The 26,103-nt window shown below is 43.3% G+C and overlaps 1 protein-coding gene across 22 annotated transcripts in view; it reads right to left on the reverse strand.

The window, feature by feature from the left end:
• Positions 1–26,103, reverse strand: part of SH3KBP1 (SH3 domain containing kinase binding protein 1) — a 361,548-nt gene that overhangs the window by 251,332 nt on the left and 84,113 nt on the right. For 4 of the 22 annotated variants that reach the window (XM_074028996.1, XM_005593125.5, XM_074028993.1 and 1 more), the window contains exon 1: positions 22,159–22,298. The exons of the other annotated variants lie outside the window; for them this stretch is intronic. In XM_074028996.1, the coding sequence (XP_073885097.1) occupies positions 22,159–22,209 (51 nt within the window). In that variant the 5' untranslated portion in view covers positions 22,210–22,298. Of the gene's footprint in view, positions 1–22,158; positions 22,299–26,103 lie in introns of those variants that run through there. 22 annotated transcript variants of the gene reach the window in all.

Raw genomic sequence — 26,103 nt, forward strand, 5'->3', positions numbered from 1 at the left:
CATTTATTATCCCCCATTGATATTTAATAATTCTACTTGTAAGCGCCACAGCCTAATTTGCCCCTTGCAAATTGCCAAGAATAAGATGTTGTCCTTTTCCCATGGTGTCTGCAGGGAGCTCACCTGATATTTAGCACAAATGTGACTAGCCCAAAGGACAATAGAGTGTGCCAAGAATTCATTCCCCCAGCCCCTTAAAAGGAATTGACTGCTACAGCTAACTTACAGGAAAGAAAGACCTCAGAAGATACTTTCCTCAAAATGCTCTAAAGTCAGAACTCTCAGAATAACATGTCAATGTCCACGCTTCCATGTGTGAGCCATAAGTGCTCTGTGCTGTTGGAGGAAATCTGATGTGGAAATGTTTTATGGCCTGAGATTCTTGCTCAAGTGGCCTAGCAGGGCCTAAGAGAAGATGCTAGGGGAGGAATGAAAGCAGGAGGGAAAGACTGCCTCACAGATGCAACTCCCTGGAGAAAACCCTCAAAAAGAGTGGGAGTGGATGAGGTATCCACTGGGCAGTGATGTCCCTGGGCCAACAGACAACAGAATTAAGTCCATATCAAGCAGAGTCCCATAGAAAAAATAAAAGAATTTTTAAAAAAAGAATTAATTCTAAATCTAGCTTGACAACCTGGTTCTTTTTTTTTTAGAGAGAGACAGGATCTCGCTCTGTCACCCAAGCTGGAATTCAGTGGCATAATCATAACTCATTGTAATCTCAAACTCCTGGGCTCAAGTGATCCTCCCACCTCAGCCTACTGAGTAACTGGGACCACAAGCACACACCACCATGTCTGGCAAATTTTTTCTTTTTAATTTTTTGTAGAGACAAGGCCTTGCTACATTGCCCAGGATGGTCTCAAACTCCTGGCCTCAAGTGATCCTCCTGCCTCAGTCTCCCAAAGGGCAAGGATGACAGGTGGGAGCCATTGTGCCCGGCTGACAGCCTAGCTCTTTAAGCCACTTCCTCTCTTAGTTTCACAGACACCCTCACCATCCTGAATATTTTAACATACCTCTGATTTAAACCAAACCACCAACCACCTGCCACCTGAATCTGTACTGAAAGAGCACACAACCACCCCAAGACTGGAAAGACTCATTAAAAGATCACTGAGCAAGACAAACTTGAATGAAGATTCCCTCCATCTCTCTTAACCCTCTCCAGCTACCATCAGTTGTCTTTAAGCCTCTGAGGATAAAAAAGTAGGCCCTTGAGCCTCCAGATGACAATGCAATTTCAGGAACCACAGTCCACTCCCCATTTCACTAAGGACTGCAGCTTCCACCAGCAACTGGCCAGGGCTTTGTGCTACAGAGTCGGGTAGGAGGGTCAGACACAGAGCCTGGAGCCACAGGGATCCTTCCAGAAGAAACTGCCCTGCCCTAAATACAGGGGAAAAATCCCACCAAGAGGAGAGGAGAGGAAGTCAACAGAAAGGGCCAGGGCTGAAAGGTTATAATATGCAGTACAGCCTTGGGCCAGCTGAAACACAAGGGCATGTGGCAGGCTGAGGCCCTAGTCTCCCCATACCTGCTGGCTTACTGGATGAGTTCCCATGAAGCCCTAAGGACCTAGGGCTCTGTTTTTAACCCCCTAATTCTCACCCCCACTACCTGAAGGAATTTGAATTAGGCACTGCTTCTTATACTCTGAAGGGCCTGTCTAAAGCTGCATTCATTGGTGGAACAGGCACACACCACTGCTAGGCGCTGCCCCTAGAGGTCTGGATGGGCTCCCTGGATGCAAGGGCCTCAAACACACCAGTCCTCCAGCGCCTTACTTTGCCTACTTGGAAGCAATTGCAGGGGAACAGGGGCAATGAGGGGTGAACTAGAGCAGTAGTTCTCAAAGTGGGGCTCCACACGAGCAGCATCACCAGAGAACCTGTTAGAAATGCAGATTCTCTGGCCCCAGCCCAGACTACTGAACTAGAAGGCATGGGGTGGGGTCCAGCAGTCTGTGTTTGAGCAAGTCCTCCAGGAGGTTCTGACATGTGCTCTGGTGTGAGAGTCACCATCCAGAGGAACAAAAAAGGTTGAGGCTACAGGAGGGGCCGAGATCCTCTGGAGCAGCTGGTTGGATCCCACCCCGTGGGGATGAGCACTTAAGTGGGGGGCAGGGATTCCTTCATATCCTACTCCTCTAGGATGAAAGAAAAGCTAGTCTTATCAGGAAACACTAAAGCAGTGGAAAGCTCAGAGAACACGGCAGTGCAGAAAATGAAAGGGGAAAATTTGGCCGGGTGCAGTGGCTCACGCCTGTAATCCCAGCACTCTGGGAGACCGAGGCGGGTGGATCACAAGGTCAGGAGTTGGAGACCAGCCTGGCCAAGATGGTGAAACCCCATCTCTACTAAAAATACAAAAATTAGCTGGACACAATGGCAGGCGCCTGTAATCCCAGCTACATGGGAGGCTGAGGCAGGAGAATTGCTTGAACCCGAGAGGAGGAGGTTACAGTGAGCCGAGATTGCACAACTGCACTCTAGCCTGGGAGACAGAGCAAGACTCTGTCTCGGAAAAAAAAAAAGAAAGAAAGAAAGAAAGAAAGGGGAAAATTCAGACTCACCCTCTCCTTGGAACTCACTCAATTCCTCCTTGACCTAACGAGCCTGGCAATCGGGCAGACGTGAAGTGAAAACACAAGTCCTGACCTTTTCACATACTTTCCAAGGATCTGAGAATTAGGGAGGCCAGTAAATATTCTAGAGACTACAATCCTTGTGCAAAGTGGGAAAACGAAATCAAAAGCCCAGTCGGTGTGATCTGAGGGAGGTACCGTCACTCCCATGACTGACTTTTCCACCTACGAGTAGTGAGCTACAGACAGTTGAAGCAGCAGGGGCTTCCAGGAGTGACACGCTGGGCTGCTTACAAGGGCAGAACCGACTAGTGGAGGTTGGAAATTGAGTAAGGATAAAATTACAATAAGATAAAATTAAAAGGATAAAATTACGAAAGGATAAAATTATAATTACGATAAGGAAGTGATTACATGTGGGTCCAGAATTTTGTTCCTTTCTATTTCACTGCTGCTCAGTACCAACCTATACCTCACTTTTTGATGCCATTGTCATTCACTCATTCATTCATTATTTGCTTATTCATTTTGTTCAACAATGAAACCAATGCTCAAGCAGATGGAGGTGGCTGGGTACAATGGCTCACACCAGTAATCCCAACCTTTTAGGAGGGCGAGGTGGGCAGATCACTTGAGCCCAGGAGTTTGAGACCAGCCTGGACAATATGACGAAACCCTGTCTCTATAAAGAAAAGAAATTAAGTTAGCCAGGTGTGGTAGTGCTCACCTGTAGTCCCAGCTACTTGGGAGGCTGAGGTGGGAGGACTGCTTGACCCCAGAAGGTCAAGGCTGCAGTGAGCCATGATTATACCTCTGCACTCCAGCCTGGGTGAGAGAGCAAGACCCTGTCTCAATAAAAAAAAAAAGGAGGAGGAGGAGAAGGAGGTGAGAGTTAGCAAGATGTGCTAACATCATGTATTGAGGGTTCATATTTCCTATTATCTGCTTGGTTTTAGGTCTAGTTTCCAGGAAAACAGCATTTTAAATGACTGACTCCACTGATCAGTATTTACATATGCACTTCCTAATTTTTAGCAGTCTGTCTATAATTATTGTCTTATAATCAATTCCTAGAAAATGAATTACTGATATAGCAGATATAAAATGATACACAAATATTTCTATACAAAGATAATTATTGCAGTTTTATTTTCAAGGGCAAAAAAGATGGGAAACAATGCCTGCCATGAAGCAGCTCGTTAAATAGATTATGGTATATTCTTACAATGAGATTTAAAATGTTCTCAGAAGAGATATAATACTTTTGGGGAAGTGCTCATAATATATTAAGTGGACAAAGGATCAATATAGCAGATACAACGTACCAGTGTGTCTAAGTCTAATATATAGAATGCCTTGGGGATCTTGCTAAAATGCAGATTCTGCATTTCTCACAGGCTCCAGGTGATGGGATTGTCCTTCTCCATATTTTACAATCAGAAATGTTTTCTTAAGTTTTAAATAAAATTTTAGGCCAAGCATGGTGGCTCATGCCTGTACTCTCAGCACTTTGGGAGGCCAAGGTGGGAGGACTGCTTGAGTACAAGAGTTCTAGACCAGCCTAGGCAACATAGTGAAACCCTGTCTAAATAACAACAACAAAAAAATTAGCTAAGCATAGTGGCATGCACCTGTGGTCCCAGCTATCAGAAGGCTGAGATTCTGTATCCCTTAAGGATACAGAGGATCACTTGAGCCTGGGAGGTCGAGACTGCAGTGAGCCATGATTGTACCACTGTACTCTAGCCTGGTGAGACTCTGTCACCAAAAAAAAAAAAACCCTTTATATGAAACATCCAGAAAAGGCAGATCTAGAGAGAAAGCAGACAGCAGGCAGTGAAGCTGGGAGTGGGAATGGGAATTAACAATAAATGGGCATGAAGGATGTGGATATTATTGGGCTGATGAAAATGTTCTAAAGCATTTTATGATGATGGTTGCATAACTGAGTATGTTTACTAAAAACCATTGAGCTATATTCTTGAAATGAGTGAATTACATGATATTTAAAATGTGCCTCAATAAAGTTACTTTCTGAAGGCTTTTTTTAAAATGACCAGGCAGATTTTTTAAACTATCACATTATGAAGGCTTTTGTTTCTTCTGCTTCCTTTTCAAGGCCCCATCCTGAATTGGTACTCCTACTGTGGTAAGTTGAATGGCAACCCCCTGAAAAGATATGTCAACATTCTAATTCCCAGAATCAAGACCTTATTTGGGGAAAGGGTCTTTGCTGATGTAGTTAAGGATCCTGAGATGAAGAGATCATTCTGGATTATCCTGGGGGTCCCTAAATCCAATGACAAGTGTTGTCCTCATATGAAACACACAGAGGAGAAGATGGACAGAGGAGAAGGCAATGTGAAGAGGAAGGCAGAGATAGGCGTGATGTGGCTGGAAGCAAAGGAAAGCCAGGAGCCACCAGAAACTGGGAGAGGCAAGAAATGGCTACTCCCCTACAATACCATTGGAGGGCACATTGATTCTGGACTTCTGGCCTCCAGAAATCAGAGATAATAAATTTCTGCTGTTTTAAGCCACCCAGTTTGTGGTCATTTGTTGTGGCAGCCAAGGAAAACTAATCTGTCCATCAATGAGGCCTCTGGGGCTGGTCCCACCAGGAGCTCCACTCAGATCCCAAGACAGCCAAAGACTGGCTAGCCATGGTGGCGTAAGCAGAGGAGAGGAAAGGAAGGCTTTGTACATACACAACAAAACAGAGCCCAGGACAGACATGTTTTGCAAGATGGGATTCTGCTGGAAACACCTAGTGACATTCTGAGAATACGAACTACTTAAAAGAGCACTTGAAAGCAGTACCTCCCCATAGCACAGCCGCTCTGTCACCACTCTGACAGTTCATGAGGCTCTTTCAGACAGATCTCAGCTTCCTCGTTAACTGTTTCCAGCAACACAACCTGCGGCTCACTAGCACCCCCAAAACAGTTGCTGATGCCTTTCTCCAGTTCAAATAACAGGTCAGGCACGGTGACTCATGCCTGTAATCCCAGCACTTCGAGAGGACAAGGTGGGAGGATCTCTTGAGCCCAGAGTGCGTGAGACCAGCCTGGGCAACATGGCGAAACCCTGTCTACCAAGAGAAAAAAAAAAAAAAAGCTACAAAAATCAGCCAGCGTGGTGTCATGTGCCTGTAGTCTCAGCTACTCGGGTGGTTGGGGTGGGAGAATCACTTGAGCCCAAGAGGTCAAGGTTGCAGTAAGCTGTGATCGTGCCACTGCACTCTCCAGCCTAGGTGACAGAGCGAGGCCCTGTCTCAAAAACAACAACAACAAAATGACCACTGAGGCTCACTGACTCTGGAGGCAACTCACAACCCTTTTTCTCGTTGCAAACCACACTTTAAGGAGTTTCTTTTTCTTTGAAAAGCATTTAGTAAGACTGTAGAGTAGCAAACCCCAGTGTTTTGGTTAATTGACACATAATAATTGTACATATTTATGGGGTACATGGGCTATTTCAATACATATATACAATGCATAATAATCAAATCTGAATAATTAGCATATCCATCACCTCAAACATTGAGCATTTGTTTGTGCTGAAAACATTTGAAATCCTCTCCTCTAGCTGTTTGAAAATATACAATAAATTGTTGTTTATAGTCAGCCTACGATGCCACAGAATACTAGAACTTATTCTTCCCATCTAGCTGTAATTCTGTATCCCTTAATCAACCTCTCCCTATCCTCCTCTCTCCCTACCCTTCCCAACCTCTAATAACCATAATTCTACTGTTTCTATGATCTCAGACTTTTTAGCTCCCAGATATAAGTAAAAACATGCACAGACCCTAGAGTTTTGAACAGCTGTCTGAAAATGGGAAATATCAGTGTATTTGAAATGTCTATTCATATTCATTAACTCAAGCCTCAGAAAACAAACAACACACACATACATCCTCACCTAATTTTACAAATTTAACCACTTCTAAGGGTGGATGTTTTAGCCAAAATAAACCATATCCATATCCTTAACTTTTTATTCCAAGTACATCATGCAATCAATTCACTGGTTCTTATTTTCCAAGAGTTACTTCCAAGACATTAGGGAACTCAATTTCCAAAAAATCCTGTTGGCATTCAAAGATCAGCAGAATTACTAAATCCTTCTACTGGAAAATTCAGGCCATTATGTTCCCCAAATGGGCTTAAAATGAACCCGTATCAATTATTTAACGACCATCTGGTTGCTAACAAGAGACTTGGAAACCAGGCTTAAAATAAAAATGTACAAACTAGCATAAAGTTCAGAAAATCAACAAGATTCAATACTCAGACCACATCTGTCCTTTCTTATCAGCATTTTTTTCTCTAATTCCAGAATTTTCATTTTCCTCAGTTGCTCATTGCTGTGACTTCTTCTGATGGTAAGATTACCATTAAGACTTCCTATGAGATTCATTATAAAGATGATTATGTCAAGAGGAGGTTTGTTTTCTATCTGTGTATATTTAGGAAATGTGGTACACAATTAAGCTTAACTTAAAATCACTTTTTAGATGGTAGCTTGTTATTCAAAGAATGGTACCCACTGCACAAAGAGGAAGTCCCAAATCCAGAATGTTATTTTAAGAAACACTATATCCTGAGATGGTTTTACTTGTAGGTGACCACCTCGGAGTATCATTTGAGGGGCAGTGAAAATATGTCTATCCAAAAATCTCACTACCTCCCCCCACTCTCCAGTATTCCAGAGAGTCTGAAATTTTCATCATCAGATTTATTATTTTATTTTAAGTTTTTAGACACAGTCTCACTCTGTCGCCCAGGCTGGAGTGCAGTGGCGCGATCTCAGCTCACTGCAACCTCCACCTCCTGGGTTCAAGCAATTCTCCTGCCTGAGCCTCCCAAGTAACTGGGATTACAGTCCTGCACCACCACACCCAACTGATTTTTATGTTTTTAGCAGAGATGGATGGGGTTTCACCATGTGGGCCAGGCTCGTCTCAAACTCCTGACCTCAAGCGATCTGCCCACCTTGACCTCCCAAAGTGCTGTGATTACAGGCGTGAGCCACTGCGCCCAGCCTGGAATTTTCAGGTTTAATGATAGACCCAAACAATGTTAGAACCAAAAGGGGTCTTAGAATTCATCTGGTTCAACTTCCTAATTATACAGGTGTAGGTACGTGCCTTGCCCAAAGTAACACTCCTCCTCCAACAAATACATACTCAGTACCCACCCAGCACCAAGCACAGTGCCAGGTACTGGGCAAATGAAGATACCACCCCACCCCCTGCCCCAGTCTCTCTAAATTCATAATCTAGTCCAATAAGAGACAAAATTCAATTTAAGAACTTTGAGGGAAAAAGCTGTCCTTGGTCACAAAAGCAGAAAGGAAAATGTGCTAGTTTTTCAAGTCAAAGTATTTGGTATAAGAATTCTCAAGCACCTTCAGAGGATGAGGTGGGCAAACTGCTTGAGCCCAGGAGTTGGAGACCAACCTAGTCTGGGCGACATGGTGAAACCTGGTCTCTACAAATAATACCAAAAAAAAAAAAAAAAATTAGCTAGGCATGGTGGTACATACCTGTGGTCCCAGCTACTTGGGAGGCTGAGGTGAGAGCATCACTTGAGCCAGAGAGGCAGAGATTGCAGTGAGCCAAGACTGCGCCACTGCACTCCAACCTGGGCGACAGAGTGAGACCCTGTCTCAAAAATATATATATATATTCTCAAACTGCTCAGAATTATTCTCTTAACTGGAGGGTTATAGTGTACTGAGGCATTCTGATGAGCTACAGCATGAAATTATTATAAGCCATAAAACCTTATATTCCAAGCAGGGGCAAAAAGTAAACTTAGCCCAAGTATCTATCAATGAATGAATGGATAAACAAAATGTAGTATATCCATACAAGAGGATATGATTCAGCCTTAGAAGGGAAGGAAATCCTGTCACATGCTACTACATGGATGAACCTTGAGGATATTATGCTAAGTAGAATAAGAAAGTCACAAAAAGACAAATCATATATGATTCCACTTACATGAAGTACTTGGAGCAGTCAAATTCAGACACAGAACACAGAATGGTGGTTGCCAGGGGCTGGGGGGAGGGAGAAATGGAGAGCTGGTGTTTCTTGGGTGCAGAGTTTCAGTTTTGCAAGATAAAAAAGTTCTGAAGATTAGTGGCATAACAATGTGAATGTACTTAATGCTATTTGAACCATAAACTTCAAATGATTAAGATGATAAATTTTATGTTATGTGTATTGCGCAATAATTTTTAAAAAATTTTTTAAGTAAAATCAAATGAGTTTAATGAGATGAGCCAAATTCCATTAAAGACAGCTTTTCCCACCTAAGCTCTAATTTACTCTGCATGTCTGGGGCCATGGTAGGACTCAGGAGGTCAGAGTAATATTTCTAAATTATTCCATCAGAATGGCATTGCCTTCAAAATAATCGAGGACAGGGAAGAAGGGGAAGAATGAGGAGGAGAGAGAACCAACAAAACAGCATTGGCCAGCAGATGATAACTGCTGAAGATAGACGATGGGTAAAAAGGGGTTCCTTAGACCAGCCCCTCTACTGAGTGTTATGTTTGAAACCTTTCTAGTGGCAGCCAACAAAAGTGAAAAGCTGGTGAAGGGAATTTCATTCTCTGGGCAAATGCAAAAGTTTATCTCTAGGATATCTGGTGTAGCTGGTTATCTTCGTTTATTATGTCCCAGCAAGGCAAAACACTAAGTCAATTTAAGAGTAGCAACAGTGTGACCAAATACTATTGTCGTCATACCTGTCTAACTTTTTGAATAGGATATATTTACATCATTCAAATCACACACATACACACAAACATCCCCATACACAATCGAGCTTCCATTCTCCCAGTTTGCCATGACCACACATAGGTTATTAGTTAAGCAACTTACTAGTTTCTTTAAGAAAATATCATACATTAGCATATCATACTCACTGTCCTGCACCGTGCTTTTCTCACTGAACAATAATATATTTGGAAGGTCCACAGAGGTAAAAAGCATCCTCATTCTTTTTTCTGACTGTAGAGTATTCTACTGTATGGATGTACTATAACTTATATATCCCAAGTGGATGGACATTTAGGATGTATACAATATTTTTCTGTTACAAATCGTCTCACATCTATCTTGTGAAGAAAATTTTTATTAAAACCTGGTAGTACAAAATATACTGTGACTATTATACAGCTTAATGATATTATGTTAATATTGTCTTTAGCTGGTATTCTCTCTCCTCTCCTGGGATCTCCAACTCTTTAAGGCACAGCCCAAGCCTAGCTAAGTTCCTCAACAAAGCCTGCCTTGATCATTCTGGTCCACAACAAGCACTTCTTCTTAATTTCTGTACTACACATTCTCACACAACTTTGCATGTATTATATATTTTTTGGCTGTTTGATGTGAATTGTGTGTTCATGGAGGCCACAGCTATTGCCTATTCTATTTCTGTATTCTGCACAGCCCCTAGCAGTTTCAGCAAGGAGAACATATTTAACAAAACACTGATAATTAACTAGCATTAGTAAATGTTTCCCTTATTCATGATTCACAGGTTTTCTGGACCTGAGATGTCCTTCAGAGAAGGGGTCTAGCCAGTTTGATTCTGTGAATTGTTGTAAAATCATAATCAAATAGTGATTCATTGCAAAAAAAAAAAAATCTAAATCCAACAAATTGAATCCTCTTGGCACACTCTGCACACAGAATAGGAAACATCATGACATTCAGAAGGTGCCCGACATCTCAATTCACAAGCACAAAATGATATTTAAATAGCATCTGTGGTGGGGACACAGCCAACATATACAAAAAGTTACAAGTAACATTGATGTGGGGTGGAGAGTTCTCTCACACTTTTAAGGGTAAATTATGCTCAGCATAATTCTCAATCACATTTTAATTTTACTCTGCAATCTATTTCATTCATTCAATCACTCTATATTGAGGGTGGCCAGGGAAGGCCTCTCTAGCAGGTGACTTCTTAGCTGAAATCTGCATGGCAAACAGGAACAGCAGACCAGGCAGGGGGACTTCTCCTGGGAAGCTGCCGGCCACAGGCAGAGGTGTACAGATGGCAAATAGGGTTCCAATATAATCTGTGTTATGAGTTGAATTGTATCTCCCCAAAAGATATGGAAGTCCTTATCCCCAGTATCCACGAATATGACATTATTTAGAAATAGGGTCTTTGCAGATGATCAAGTTAAAATTAGGTCATTGGGTGGGCGCTAATCCAATATGACTGGTATCCTTATAAAAGGAGAACTTTGGGCGGGCAACGTAGCTCATGCCTGTAATCCCAGCACTTTGGGAGGTCAAGGTGGGAGGATCACTTGAGCCCAGAAGATGGAGGCTGCAGTGAGCCATGATCATGCCAGGGTACTCCAGCCTGAGCAACAAAGCAAGATCCTATCTCCAAAAAAAAAAACAAAAAAAACAAAAAAACAAAAATGAAGAACTTTGAATCAGAGATTTGCACACAGGGAGAAGAGAATGCCATGTGAAGATGAAGACAGAGACTGGGGTGATGTGTCTACAACCCAAAGATTGTCAGCAAACCACCAGAAGCAAGGGGAGAGGCACGGAGCACATTCTCCGTCATGACCCTCAGAAGGAACCAATCCTGCCCACACCTTGATCTCTGAATTCCAGCCTCCAGAACTGCCAGACAATAAATTTCCATTGATTAAGCCACTCACAGCATGTGTTACTTTGTCACAGCAGCACAAGCAAACTAATACAATGGGTGTCAGGTACAGTAAATATGCACACCACACCAAAAGTCACTTTGAATCTGTTTTAGCAGCAGAATCCTTGTTCTAAATACAATTTTACCTGGACCTCCCATATGTTAACAGATGAAAAGGATGAAAAGTTACTCAAAAGAAAATACTTCACTCAACCTATAAAGTACCCATCTCTGATCATATGAGTTCTTTGCAAGCCTCTTTGAAAAGGACTTAAAAGGAAAGTTAAAAAACTAAAGAGGCCAGGCACGGTGGCTCACACCTGTAATCCCAGCACTTTGGGAGGCCGAGGTGGGCGGATTACAAGGTCAGGAGTTTGAGACCATCCTGGACAACATGGCGAAACCAGGTCTCTACTAAAAATACAAAAATTAGCCAGGCATGGTGGCGCATGCGTGTAATCCCAGCTACTTGGGAGGCTGAGGCAGAAGAATTGCTTGAACCCAGGAGGTAGAGGTTGCAGTGAGCCGAGACTGTGCCACTGCACTTTAGCCGGGGTGATAGAGCAAGGCTCCATCTCAAAAATATATATACAAATAAAGAAAGAAAGAAAAAGAAAAACCTCAAACCAGACGGAGTCAGAAAACTTGGGTGAGAGAAGGGGGTGGTGATTTCTATTATCATATTATTAAATGATTATGGTCACCATCACCACTGCCATTTGAGAGTACCTCCTAGAAGCCAGGCACTGTGTCCACTCTTCATGTCAACTCAGGGTGTTGTGGTCTCTCTTTAGGAAAGCCAAATCAGGGGACTTGACTTGCTAAAAGCCCCCACCTTAGTCAGCTTGGGTTGCCATAACAAATTACCACAGACTAGGGGGGCTTAAGTAATAGAAATTCATTACCTCACAGCTCTGGAGGCTGGAATCAAGGTACACTGTTTCTCCTGGGGCCCCTCTCCTTGGCTTGCAGATGGCCACCTGCTCACTGTGTCCTCACATGGTCTTTCCTCTGTGCATCCGCGCCCCTGGTATCTTTCTGTGTGCCCTAATCTCTTCTTATGAGGAAGCCAGTCAGATTGGATTAAGGCCCACCCTAATGGCCTCATTTTAACTTAATCACCTCTTTAAGGGACCTATCTCCAAACACAGTCACATTATGAGGTACAGGGGGGTTAGGGACAAAATTTGGCCCATAACAGCCCTTTAGGGAAAAGGCCACAGAGCCCACATTCCAACCCAGAACTATTTGATCCCAGAGGTCATTTTCCTCAGATCACACTGCCTGCCCCCCAAAAGCCCTCTTCATTTGCTATAAAAGAAAATATATTATCTGAACCATAAGAAAAATAAATAACAGCTTTTTGGTTTGTTTTTTTTTAAGACTTTTTAAGACTCTCTCCAGGTCATCCCCTGGGAAAGGCCAGGGAGAGTCCCCAAGGCACAGTGTCAGCCCTCGGGGCGCAAGGAGAAGGGAGAGGAAAGCTGCCCCACCTCCTCTAAGGGGCCCAGCCTGAGGCCAAACCTACATGGACTTTAGCTTCCACCCTTCAGGACACTTCAGGGTGACTCAAAAAAAATTGTGGCCAAGAATACCCTAAAAAGTGCCCATCAGAAAGCCCTGACATTTCAGAAAGCATGAGCCCTTAACATGGTTACCTGGGCTCTGGCAGCTGCTGTACCCACCAGGGTTCACAGAAGCATCTTCAAATATCTGCCATCCTCTGCTGCTTCAGATACCAAATCATATAAAAGTTGACACCCTGCTGTGCCCTTCCCTAGGCAGGAAAGCAGCGCTCTGAAGACTGAGATGACAGAGTCCTTTATGAGTACTGTTCTGTGGACCTACAAGGGAGAGATGTCCAGGAGAGAGCCCTCCTTTACTAAGCACAGGGACCCCACAAAATCAGAAGAATTCTAGAGTGGGCAACCAATCAAAATATTTATGTTCCAAACACCCAGCCAGAGTGAAGAGGATTAGAAACCAAGTGTTGGTTAAAATTTGATTAGGGATACATATCTGATCCAAGATAATAAAACAATTAAAAGCCCAAAATGCAGAACCAGCTATATTTTTTAAAGGACAGTGTGAAAAAATGTCATCATGGAGTGGGAGAAGATGGGGAATGAAGAAATATCAGAAAAGACTTCATTGAAGAGATAAGAGGGGTAGTAATGATTGTAACATGATTATAACATGTTCCATTTACGTTTATTATATTATGTTCCATTTGATACACTGTACCAAATGCCAAATGACCTATGCTTCTATTTCAGAGACCCACTGATATTTACATGTCACAACCTCTTTAGTAATGAGGGTCCATTTCTAACCACCTCAATTCTAATTGAGGCATGTCATCAAATATTCCCAGATATTCGATGGGTATTGTCTCCCAACTTTATATGCATATTCGATGGGTATTGTCTCCCAACTTTATATGCATATTCTTACTCCATGGTTGAAAAAAGTAAAAGCCAGTTTCAGGCCAAGCCCAGGAGAAAACCAGTGAATACACATCCCTCTGAGTATTCTCAAGGCTGAAAACCAATCCTCATAATGGTCATTAGGGAAGACGTGGTCTCCTAACCAACTATGCCCCTTCCTATAGATGAGGTTCTACCTTTGTGTTCCCAGTTTATTATTCAATAATTTATGCCAGGCACGAAAAAAATGCCTGATAGAAACAAGTCAAGCTATATACTGCTGGTAGAAGGGCAATTTAGCAATATCTATCAAAACCATAAGGGCATAAACTCTTAACCCAACAACTCCACTGCTAAGCATGTATCCCATGGATAGACTCATAATAAAAGGTGACTTGTTGCAGGAGAAGCTGAAAACAACCCCAAATAGGGCACCAATTAAACACAATAAGGTGCTGATACAGAAAGATGCATTAAGTGGAAAAAAGCTGCTTGGCTCATACATTGCATTCTGTTGCCCAATTTGTGGCTTTTAATTTTTTTTGTATTTCAATATTTGTATAATTATTGAAAAATACAATATTTTTGTATATACAAAAATCCTAGAGAATGAAGAAAAAAACAAAAACCCAAGGGGGAGGGGAGTGAAATAGGAAACTTTACACTCGTCTCTACCATCCGAATGTCTTTTCCGTGAGTTTATAATTTAAAACACATAGAAGAAAAATCCATGAGCAATGAGAATTCATGAGCATATAGCCTTGAATTTCTTTCAGCAGTGAACAGAATCTTAAGGAAGGGTTAAGCAACCTTCACTGGGCTGATTCCTACTCAGGAAGTAGCCTGACACAGTTAAGAGTGGGCTTCATGAACAAGGCACAAAACCTAAATGGTTTCTTATTAGTCATCGTTCAATCAGAAAACCAAAGAACTTTCCACACCCCATTCTGCAAGCCTAGCACATAAACACATTTTTAATCAATACATTTCCAAAATTTTGAGGGGTAAAGGTATGTGACATAATTAAAATACAATCCAGAACATTATGAATTCGATATCTTGCTCAATGGATACTAAAAATTACAGTGATGGTAACTTCTGGAAGGAAAAAATAAAAACAAGCTGGGAAGGGCGTAAGTATGCACATGAATACTCACCATGGTTTTGCATGTTAATAGCAAAAACCAAATTAGAAACAAACCAAATGTACACAACAGGAGACTAAGTGAATAAATTATATGCTAGCCATACAACAAAATACTACAAAACTTAGTAACTCTGTATCATAGATGTGGAAAGATACTTGTGGCACATTTAAATTAAAAAGCTGTTTATAACAGCTTTTGGCATGGCTCTATTTGGAAAATTATTTTTTTAATATATACTTGTATATGCATGCTGGAAAAGGTTAGAAGGAAATAGACCAAAATATGAACCACAGTTTTCTCGGCAGTAAGATTACAGGAGATTCTGTATGTGTATATTTTGGCTGATCTCTATTCTAACTTTTCTATCAAAACATTTTTAACTGTGTGATTTTTAACTTAAAAAATGTTGGCTATCTTATCCTTTGGCAGACACAATGCTCTTCCATGGAAGAGAATTCCACATGAAACATGTTGCTTGTTCTCTCTTTTGCCCCTTTGCAAAAGAGAGAGAGATGCTCTAGAAACTAGAGATGCTCTAGAAACTAGAGAAAGGGGAAGAAGACAGGTCTAACATTTTCAAGGTCATCCTTCCCTCTTTTAAATGTGACTATTATGTTAGGCCAGTGGTTCCTAACCAAAGGCAATCGTGCCCCCACAAGGGACATTTGGTAATGTCTGGAGACACTTTTCTTTGTTGTCTTGGAGGGATCTGGTGGGGGGGGGGGGGGGGGGGGCAACTGTGCTATTGGCATCTAGTGAGTAGACCCCAGAGATGCTCCTAAACATCCTACAACACACAGGACAGCCCCCACAACAGGCTTAACTGGCTCAAAATGTCAACAGTGCCAAAGCTGAGAAACTCTGGGTAAATGAGTCTTCAAGTGACTCCCTAACCCTTCATAAACAGCACCCTCAAATGGCTGTATAAGAACGTCTGGGCCAGGCATGGGTGGCTCACGCCTGTAATCCCAGCACTTTGGGAGGCCGAGGCAGGAGGATTACTTTAGCCCAGGAATTCTAGACCAGCCTGAGCAATATAGTGGGACCCCATCTCTTAAAAATAAATAAATAAATAAATAGCCAGGCATAGTGGTTGCACACCTGTAATCCCAGCTATTTGGGAGGCTGAGGTGGGAGGACTGTTTGAGCCTGGGAGGTCGAGGCTACAGTGAGTTGTGATCACGCCACTGCATTCCGGCCTAGGTGACAGAGCAAGACATTGTCTCGAGAAAAAAAAAAAAAAAATATATATATATATATATATATATACAAAAAAAGACTAAAAGGCACCTGTGATAGAGTGGAATGCACTGATCACCAAGGCAGAATACCTGGGTTGAATCCTGGATCTGCCTCTTTTCTAGCCGTGAAGCCTCAGGCAGGCAACTGTATCAACCTGCTCATTACCCCATCCTCCTCTGTAAACTGAGAATCCCACCACTGGCCATCCATCTCCCACCTCTGAGTGCACAAGAAGCTTCAACATAATAATATGGGAGAAGAGGTTTTGTAAACGATAAAGCACCATGCACATGTGAATGCTATTATCATTCTAGGGTACTAGTTGTCCAGGTTTACTAATGAACACACACTTAGGGTTTCAATGAGTCTTTACCTAGCACATTCCCACTGCCCTGAGTCACATTAACCTACTTCAGATGCTAACTTGGCAGTGATTTTTACTAAATAGTGAAGCTGAAAAACATAAAGAGTGGTTTTTCTATATTATATCTCCCTTGGCTTAAATTGTGAAGCACCAGAACTTAGTGATCAGACATGACCTGGAATCAGACTCTCAGGAAAGAATTCCACCTTTACATCTTACTAGATTGGTGAGCATGGAAAGTGATGTGGCTTCTCTGTGTCTCAGTTTCCTCATCTGTCTATCCAAACCAGAACATTTCAGACTGAAATGGTTTATCATCTGACCAGGACATCTGAGAATGAAAGCAGGTGATGTCAATGTTAATGTGAGGCCAACAGGCATACACCAGAACCGTCCCCAGGCAAGCAGAGGATATAAGGTGGCTCTAAAAGAAGGGATAATGCTGGGCATGGTGGCTCACACCTATAATCCCAACACTCTGGGAGGCCCAGGCAGGCAGATCACTGAGTCCAGGAGTTCAAGACCAGCCTGGGCAACACAGTGAAACCCTGTCTCCACAAAAAAAAAAAAAAAAAATCAGCCAGGATTTTTGGTGTGCACCTATAGTCCCAGCTACTCAGGAGGCTGAGACGTGGGAAAATCACTTGAGCCCAGGAGGTCAAGGCTGCAGTGAGCTGTGATTGTACCACTGCACTCCAGCCTGGGTGACAGAGTAAGATCCTGTCTCAATAAATAGAAAAATAAATAAAGAGGAAAATGATAACAGCACCTGCCTCACAGGCTTGAAGTGATGACTTAATCAGATAAAAGAGGCAAAGCACACAGTATACACTCATTAAACGCTAGCTATGATTTTTTTTTTGTCCTTACTCTTTCCATTCATTCAGCAAGTTCTCAGTGCTCAGGCATGACTCTGGGTGCCAAGAAAGTAATAGGAAGTCAGTGAATAAGAGCTTATCTGATCAACAAAGACAAAAGGATTTATTATTATCCCAAAGTCCCTGATTCAGGAAAGCTATTTCAGTTTGACTAAAAGTGAGCTATAAATGAATCCCATAAAGTTGTATTAATTAATGCCCTTTGTAACCTAGCACTCAATGCTTCAAGGCATGTTACGATATTCGCTCCCTTTCATTTCTATGCACACCCCATTATGATGAATTACACTGTAAAGTGTCCACCAAGACAGCTTTACAGAACCCATACATTATGAAAGCAAAGTTGCTTTAGCTTGCTTTTGCAAGGAGATGCATCTATATCTTTTGCCAAGAATTAAGCATTTTAGTTCAGTATACTAAAACAATTTTCTCTAATAAGTCAACACTCGCCGTGAGAAGTAGATATTCCTTATTTTATAGAGACATTCATTAACCTCTAGGGGCTTGCTGCTGTAATCACAAATTCCTTTTCCTTCCTCCTTTCGCCGCCCTCCATTTCAGTAAAATTGGTCTCAATTACTATGACCACAAATTCTCACACCCTAACGTTTCTGTACTCAACTACGGGGCCTTGCCCTTTCTTCTTCCTCTATGTTCACATTTTACCAGGCACATTCTCAGTCAGCCCTCCTTTTGTGCTAATTTCTGAGGCCATTACAGAAGCCACATTCGACTCCTTCGGTGATTGTTAGATCCTCAAACAAACGCCAGCCAGGCCCCATCACTGGAAAGGCAAGCTATGGACCTCCAAAAAGAGTCTGCCTATGGAGTAAGCTGTATGTGCGTAATTCACAACAAACTCAGGGGCTATCAGTTTCTGTTGTACTCCATGCCTCTGTCTTCATTCAAAGAAGCTTAAATCAATGGCGTGTGTTTTGGTCTGGTGCTAGTTATGCAGACATGCTTAGTTTGTGAAAATTCAACAGCTGTACCCTACCCTCACGTGCATTTTATATATGTATATTATATTGCCATAAAAATTCTCTTTAATAGCTTACACCATGTAAACCTCTATATAAACTAAGCATAGTTTACACCTCACCTACACTATGTCCCTCAAACTGTTTTCAAATGGATTGCCACCAATCGGTGGGCCACGTAATCAGTTTAGAAGGTCCTGACAAGCATCTGTTGAATGGAATGGAGAATACAAGAGGGCATCGCACACAGTGAAGGCAGCTACTGTTTCAGGAAACTTACTGCAGTTACATGGATGTGTACCGTGGACCAGGTTGCCAGATTTTTTTTTTAACTGCAGAACTTGGTCGATCAAGTCCTGGGAGACCCTGAGTACATCAACAAATAAAAGATGAATTTGGGAGTCAGACAAGCCTGGTTTCTGATCTTGGCTGGTTGCAACCTATGTGCTTAAAAACAAGTCACCTAACCTCAGTGAGCCTCCATTTTGCTACCTAACCTCAGTGAGCCTCCATTTTGCTATCTCTAAAATGGGGGTAAAAAACTGTCAACTCCCTGGAATTGGTGTAAGGTGTCAGTGAGCTGGCAAACAGTCTGCCACAGAGTGCTACTTAGACAATGGCCCTACCCTCACTGCCATTTAGGTGGTACCTTGGGCTAGCTTCTTTACCTGTAGGAAGGAAGTTTCAAGGAAATATACAAAGAAGGGAAGTGCCAAGGCCAAGACCTCACTAACAACTTAGAGCAGCAGGGCAAGGGAAAGCTATTACCCCAGCACATTTGGTGGTAAGTCATCTGGCTTTGGATTCTAACCAGAGGGAAAACCACTTTCCAAGATAATGGGGTTTTTCACGTTATTCTTGGCAGGAGGTGGAGAAAGGCAGAAAGGGAAGAAGGTCTCGGTAAAGAAATAAAGCTTTTATTTTAAGCAAATCACTTTGAAGACAGGTGGTTTTCATTTTGAGAACAAAAATGATGCTTAAAACAGAGGGTTATCCCAGACACCAGCCAGGGGCTGGCCAAGAGAGGGAAACAGTGCCCTGGGGTCTGAAATGCTCCCAAAGTGCCAGAGCAGTGATGGATGCAGATGGAGAGGGGTCCAGCCACATAAAAGATGGGACTGGCTCTATCAGCTTGCAGTCACAAACTACTTAAAAGTCATTCACCGTGTTAATTATCCAAAGCAACTATTCATTCAACAAATATCTGTTGAGCATTTTCTATGCATCTAGAATCAAGTTAAGAGCTGGGGATATGGTAGGGATAAGACAGACAAGGCCCCTGCCCTCATGGAGCTAAAATTCTGGTGGGAGAGACATCAAATACCAAGTATATCAACGAGTTAACAAAATATTTACAGGCTGTGATATAAGGACTGTAAAGGAAATAAATGTGGTGATGTGATGGGAATGGAGAAAGGAAACTCAAGATGGAGGCTGGCCCTTGAGACAAGATGGCCTTGGAGGGCTACGTAGAGTGGTACCTGAAAGAAGAGAAAGGGCCAGCCAAGCAAGGAGCCAAAAAAGAAAAAAAGGGGCATTCCCAGCAGTGAGAATTGCAAGTGCCCGGACCCAGAGACAGTGCTCAGACAGGCAAGAACTCGATACAGTAGAAGGCAGTGGCTGAGTGGGAAGATGACCCCGATGAGGCTGAAAAGGTAGGCAAAGCCAGACCATACAAGGCCCAGTAGACCACAGAAAAGAAAGTGGATTTCAACGAAAAGCAACAGAAAAGTACTGAAGGTTGGCACTCTGATACATTACTTTGATGTTGATTAAGAGGTGCTCTTAAATCATCATACGCAAAACAAACTGTCCTGATGATTTATACAATGTCTCTCTGTAATCAGTGATAAAAGTTAGCACTGTGTCAGAGATCACTGATACACAATTATTGAGGAGTCTTGCCAGTCAAAGACAAACAACTTGAGCCTATGGATGAGATGAAATGCAAGGAATTAAATGGGGGAAAGGGGTGGGAGAACTTGTGACTGGCAAGGGAACACTATCATCAGCAATTAACTCACAGCAAATATAAAGCACATAGTACAGTTAATTAACAGAGCAGGCTCTAGAAAGTGCCCTAAACACACACACACACACACACACACACACACACACACTCACACGAAAGGCAACTGGGGCTTGACCGACGTCCATGGTGGCTGCCTAAATTCATAAACACATTAAATGAAACAACACAATGGAAAAGTACCATGACGGTCTCCTACACGTACTTCTGAATCAGAATTCAGATGACTGCTCAGCAGTTTTCAGTCAAGGTTAATTTTTATTTTCATTTTTTTTTGACACAGGGTCTCACTCCTGTCACCCAGGCTGGAGTGCAGTAGCCTAATCATGGTTCACTGCTGCCTCGACCTCCCAGGCTCAGTTAATCCTTCAGCCTCAGCCTTCTGAGTAGCGGGGACTACAGGCGTGTGTCACCATTCCTGGCTAATTTTTTTTTTTTTTAAGTAGAGACAGGGTCTCACCATGTTGCCCAGGCTGGTCTCGAACTCCTGGGCTCAAGCAATCCTCCTGCCTCGGCCTCCCAAAGTGCCAGAATTACAGGCATAAATCATTGTGCCTGGCCAAGGTTTACCTTTTGTTTTCCTTCTCCCTTGCTCTGGCTGAATATAGGTTTTAATAAGTTGGAAACTCAAAGCTGGATGGGAAAGGGGTCTTTTGAATTACCACTCTCCCCAAGGACCTATAACACAGCCTCCTAACTTGGGTCCCCAGTTCCCATCATCTTTAAACTTAAACGTTATCTATGAGACATAACCATGACTCACTCATACCCTTTCCTCAGGACCTTGTTTTGGGAGGTGGGTACTTGGCCATGACTAAAAGGGCAACCTGGGGCTATGTACTTAAGCAAGGCCAATTGGTCGACCCCAAGATCAAACCTATGACACTGACCATGAGAACTTGGTGGCCACAAAAGCTGCCCTGAAACAAGCCAGGACAGCAACACTGGTGGCATCTCATAGAGCCCAGCACACTGTTTGCATTTATGGCATAGAGTGCCACAGAAAAGGAGAAGGATGGCAACCAAGCACCAGGTGCCTCCACATTCATTACTTCAAACAATCCAGTAATCCTGTGAGGTGGTAGGAGGGAGATTTTCAGATGAGAAAAGTAAGACTCGGAGAGATCTTGGTTAGCAGCCCATGGCTGCACAGTTAGCTGAGCGGGGAACTGAACCTGTCCCGACCCCTCAATTGGCATCTGGCAACAGGACAGTGCTCTTGACTGACCCCAAGCTGACTTTCCCTCCTGTCTCCCATCTCATTCTTACCCCCACTCCCTTTATTTCTTCACACTACAGGAAAGCTAAATTCCACACCTGGCTTCCTCCCAGATTCCCAAAACCGCCAGCTGCATTGGAAATGTTACCTGCTCCCGACCCCTGAGAGGGGTACCTCACTGCAGAAATGGATGCCTGCAGGGGGTTTGGCTGCATGCAGCTGCCTGTGTGCAGCATCCCCTGGAGAAAACTCACCTGGCTGTCTATAGTGATCAGAGAAGGAAAGAGCCACCAAACCAGATGACAGAGCTGTTCAAAATCTTTATAAATGCCACTACAAAAGGAATTCAGCCAAAAGAATCCACTTCTCTCACAGACAAGGGCTTAGTGAAAGAAATACCCTTCGGCTACAAACCAGAAAACTGAGACCTGGGGCGAAGTAGAAAACAATGTTGGTCACCATCTTGGAAGGACTGACCTGAGACCAAATTCCCCATCATGCCTCCCTCCTGGCCTACAAAGTAGTCAGGCAACAGGCTACAAAAGATGCAGACGTCGTAACAATCAAAACAGATGTATGGCCTACTTACAATCTCAGACAAGTCTGCGGCACTTGGGGCTTTGGCTGCTGAAACCTCCATTCTGTGAAGTATGAAATGGTAATTTCTGGCTGTGTCTGAACTCTGGGCAGGAGTAAGTTCTGTGCTCTCCGAGAACTGCAAGTCTCTCTGATTCACTTGGCAGCAAAATTATTCTAAGCATCCTGTCCCGTACCCAACTCGCCTGCCCCTCCCACTACACACTCACACTGGTGGGTTTTTTTTGTAATTCTTTGCACTTATTTCTGTCACAAATCAAGTGAAAAGTAATCCAACCTCTGGCACTTGAGAGTGTGGAACCTGTATGACTGAGGAGGAGGAAGAGCCACCTAATTAGGAAGAAGTTATAATTAACATCAGAGAGGAGAGAGCTGGAGAACCGCAGAGTCTGCAGTAACAGCAAAATGGAGATTATTTGAGACAGCTGAAACACTCCACCCAGGCCTCCAGAAGAGGACATGCACGGGAAACAAAGGGCATATGGTGTTTGCTTTCTTCAACATCCGTTCTCACCATTAAGAGCTGCACCAGCAAACGCTCATTACTTACATGTGGACAAACCTCGCCCTGAAAATGCACTCTAAAATACAGCTCCTAATCAAATAAATGACTTTGCAAAGCAGAGGCTTACCTTGATTTTTTATTACATATAAGTACTAAAGTAAAATTTAATAAAGTCCAAATAACTGGCAGAATGTCTATTTGGCTCAGTGAAGCATGAACTGTACTAGAAAAAAAAGTTCATTTTTGTTAATTTCAAGTTCATACAGTAATTCAAATACTGACATATTCAGAGCAGGATTTTATTTTTTCCCCAAGGAGAGATTCCAAGGGACTAACTTAACAACTAGATAGAAATGATTTCTACTATTTACTACTAGTCGTATATTTAGATATTTCTATCCTAAAGCAAACAGGTTTTCCAATGTTACTCAAGTCATTTACTTCTCACATATGTTAGTATTACCACCATCACCAATATTACCCTCACTATAAAACTGTTCAAAGGTAAACTTCAGTGAACTCCTTGACCAAATTATGAGAACCTCCTGAATTGGTGAGATCTGAACTGATACTTTTCAGAGATGTAAAGCTAGGGTCAGCTTCAAAAATACTCACGTATTATTACTCTCAAGCCTGTAGAGATCAACGATCAAATCTGCTGTCACTCAGCAGATTGGTCTACCTTCCCCCAGATAACAAGTTCAAAATCAGAGGATCACCTTGCTTGTGTTTAACATAAAAAAAGGCCCCCAAGTGAAAGGAAACAAACAATCCAATGTGGTTGGTCAGTAACCCTCAGCGAGCACTGCTGGTTGCCTACCCAGTAGAGCTGGCTCCCTTCCTTCTTCCCCAGCAGAGCCCACTCCTGGTCACAGGTGCCCATCCATTCCCCCATGGAGCCCATTTCCAGCTCTAGGAAGGACAACCTAATTAATTCTAAACCAAACATTGCTTCAGGGTGGGCAGTGGAAACAAAGCTCACCCAATCAGACTGCAGGAAATAACTCCTCCTACATACAGGCTGTGAGCAAGGAAGCAAAGGGCCCCACTGCAGATGGATGCCATTCTACAACCGTCTGACCACCACAGGGAAGCCAGCCCTTGGGTGAAGCTACTGCCAGAACAACACAGTGGGGGAAGAGACAGCAAGAACACGGGTTTCTGATGTCACACTGAGCAGCTGATCACACTGCCCCTGGGGTCCACCCTACCTCTAGCCTCCCAATTATGCGAAATAACAAATGTCTGTGTTTAAGGCAGTCCCAGACAGCTTTCTGTTCCATGCAATCTCAAGTGTGCTGGGAGGAACAGGCTGAGCAGTAACTGGGTAGCCAAGAGTAAGAATAAAAATAAAAACCTTGCCTGGGAGCAGGTGCTCACTCAGGAGAGGTCACAGATTGAAGGAACTTTCCACCATCCACATGTGACGGTGTGGCACACCCCTGCTTAGAATCCTGCCTCAGTGGTTCCCAATTACCCCAAAAGTCCAAGTTCCTTACAATGGTATGCAAGATCCCTCTCACCTTCTGGCCTCGCTTCCCATTTTACTCTGGCAAGGCTTATTTCTAGGTACTCATCCAGCTGTAGGCCTCTGTTCACACTCACACTACACCCTCTTTCTCACTCACTCTGGGCTCTGGTCCGTCCTCTTCACCTGATCAAATTCCTTCCTCTGCTGTCCCAGGCTCTTAGGTCCCCCTCCCTTTGTGCTCCCTTAGCATACTGGGCACGCACCACAGTGGCTTGGAAAAGTGTGTTTCCAGGTCAGTCTCTCCCCTCACGCTCTCCCCCGGGGCCCAGAACAGCTCTCAAGACACAGCAGACACTCAACAGATGCCCACTAGACTGAGCTAATCTTTCTCTTTCGGGAAGGGCACCAATCTCTCCCACAGGGCACTGTGTCATTGAGGTTTGAGGCGTGAGAGCCAGAGGCAGGTTCCAGGAGTCCTTGCTCTCATCCACACCCACCTTCCTCCAGCGGCTTCAGGCTCAGCACAGGACACAGGAGGCAGCTTGCACTGGCAACATCCACAACGGGCAGGAAATCACCTCATCCAGATCATGCTTAGCGCTCTGCTTCTCCGCTCCAACCCTCCCTGACACAGAAGTTCATGGTGACAATGCACAACATCCCTCACTGTAGAAGCTTCAGAAAAGGAAGACAGGGAATGTCCAACTTTTTTTATTTTTCTGATTGTGAGGTTTCCCTTATTTATTTTAGAGACATTGTCTCACTATGTTGTCCAGGCTGGTCTCTAACTCCTGGGCTCAGGCAATCCTCCCCAACCTCAGCCTCCCAAGTAGCGGTGACTATAGGCACACACCACCATGCCTGGCTAATTTTTAAATTTATTGTAGAGACAAGGTCTCGTTATGTTGGCCAGGTTGTTCTCTAACCCCTGGCCTCAAGTGATCCTCCCACCTTGACCTCCCAAAGCACTGGAATTACAGGCATAGGCTACCGCACCCAGCCCCTTACATAAGGAGCTAAGAAAAGTCACACATGCAACATTAGGAAACGCTTGGTTTTGAAGAAAGACTCCAAGTTAAAAAGACACAATAGCTTGAGGAGAGCAGAAGCTAAGTCTCCACCTGGTGTCTTATCTTCCTGCTTGACCTCAGGGGAAAAGATTAATAGTAGGATTTACGAAATGTTAAGAAGACACTTGCTGAGGTGTCTCAGTTATTAAAATAAAATAAAATAAAATAAAATAAAATAAAATAAAATAAAATAAAATAAAATCATACTGTGAAAGCGGCAAAACTCCATGGTGGAATCTGCTTCATCACAACAAAGACATCCCCTGGCCCTTCTTTCTAGCTGGTCCTGGCTCCCCACACACTGCTAGAAATGAAACCCCAGGCTGGGCACGGTGGCTCACGCCTGTAATCCCAGCACTTTGGGAGGCTGAGGCGGGCGGATCACGAGGTCAGGAGATCGAGACCATCCTGGCTAACGTGGTGAAACCCCATCTCTACTAAAAATACAAAAAATTAGCTGGGCATGGTGGCGGGTGCCTGTAATCCCAGCTACTCGGGAGGCTGAGGCAGGAGAATCAGTTGAACCTGGGAGGCAGAGGTTGCAGTAAGCTGAGATCGCGCCACTGCACTCCAGCCTGGGTGACAGAGTAAGACTCCATCTCAAAAGAAAAGAAAAGAAATGAAACCCCAAACACAGGAGCGTAGGAAAGAGCTGAAATAACACTTCAAATATTCACGATGGTAATTGCAAGTCCTACCTCATAATCATGACTTCTCTTTTCCATATTTGGGCCCCGGCTTCCCTGGACGCACTCCAGGGGCCTTCACAGACATTATCTAATGCTAGGCAGGTCAGCAAGCTAACCATTAAGTACTCTTTTTTTTTTTTTTTTCTCCACGCTCTCTGATTTAAGTCAGTTTGGACACACTCATAAAGAACTAGTGAGTTCC

This window comes from Macaca fascicularis, chromosome X, assembly GCF_037993035.2.
Source record: "Macaca fascicularis isolate 582-1 chromosome X, T2T-MFA8v1.1".
Lineage (NCBI taxonomy): Eukaryota > Metazoa > Chordata > Mammalia > Primates > Cercopithecidae > Macaca > Macaca fascicularis.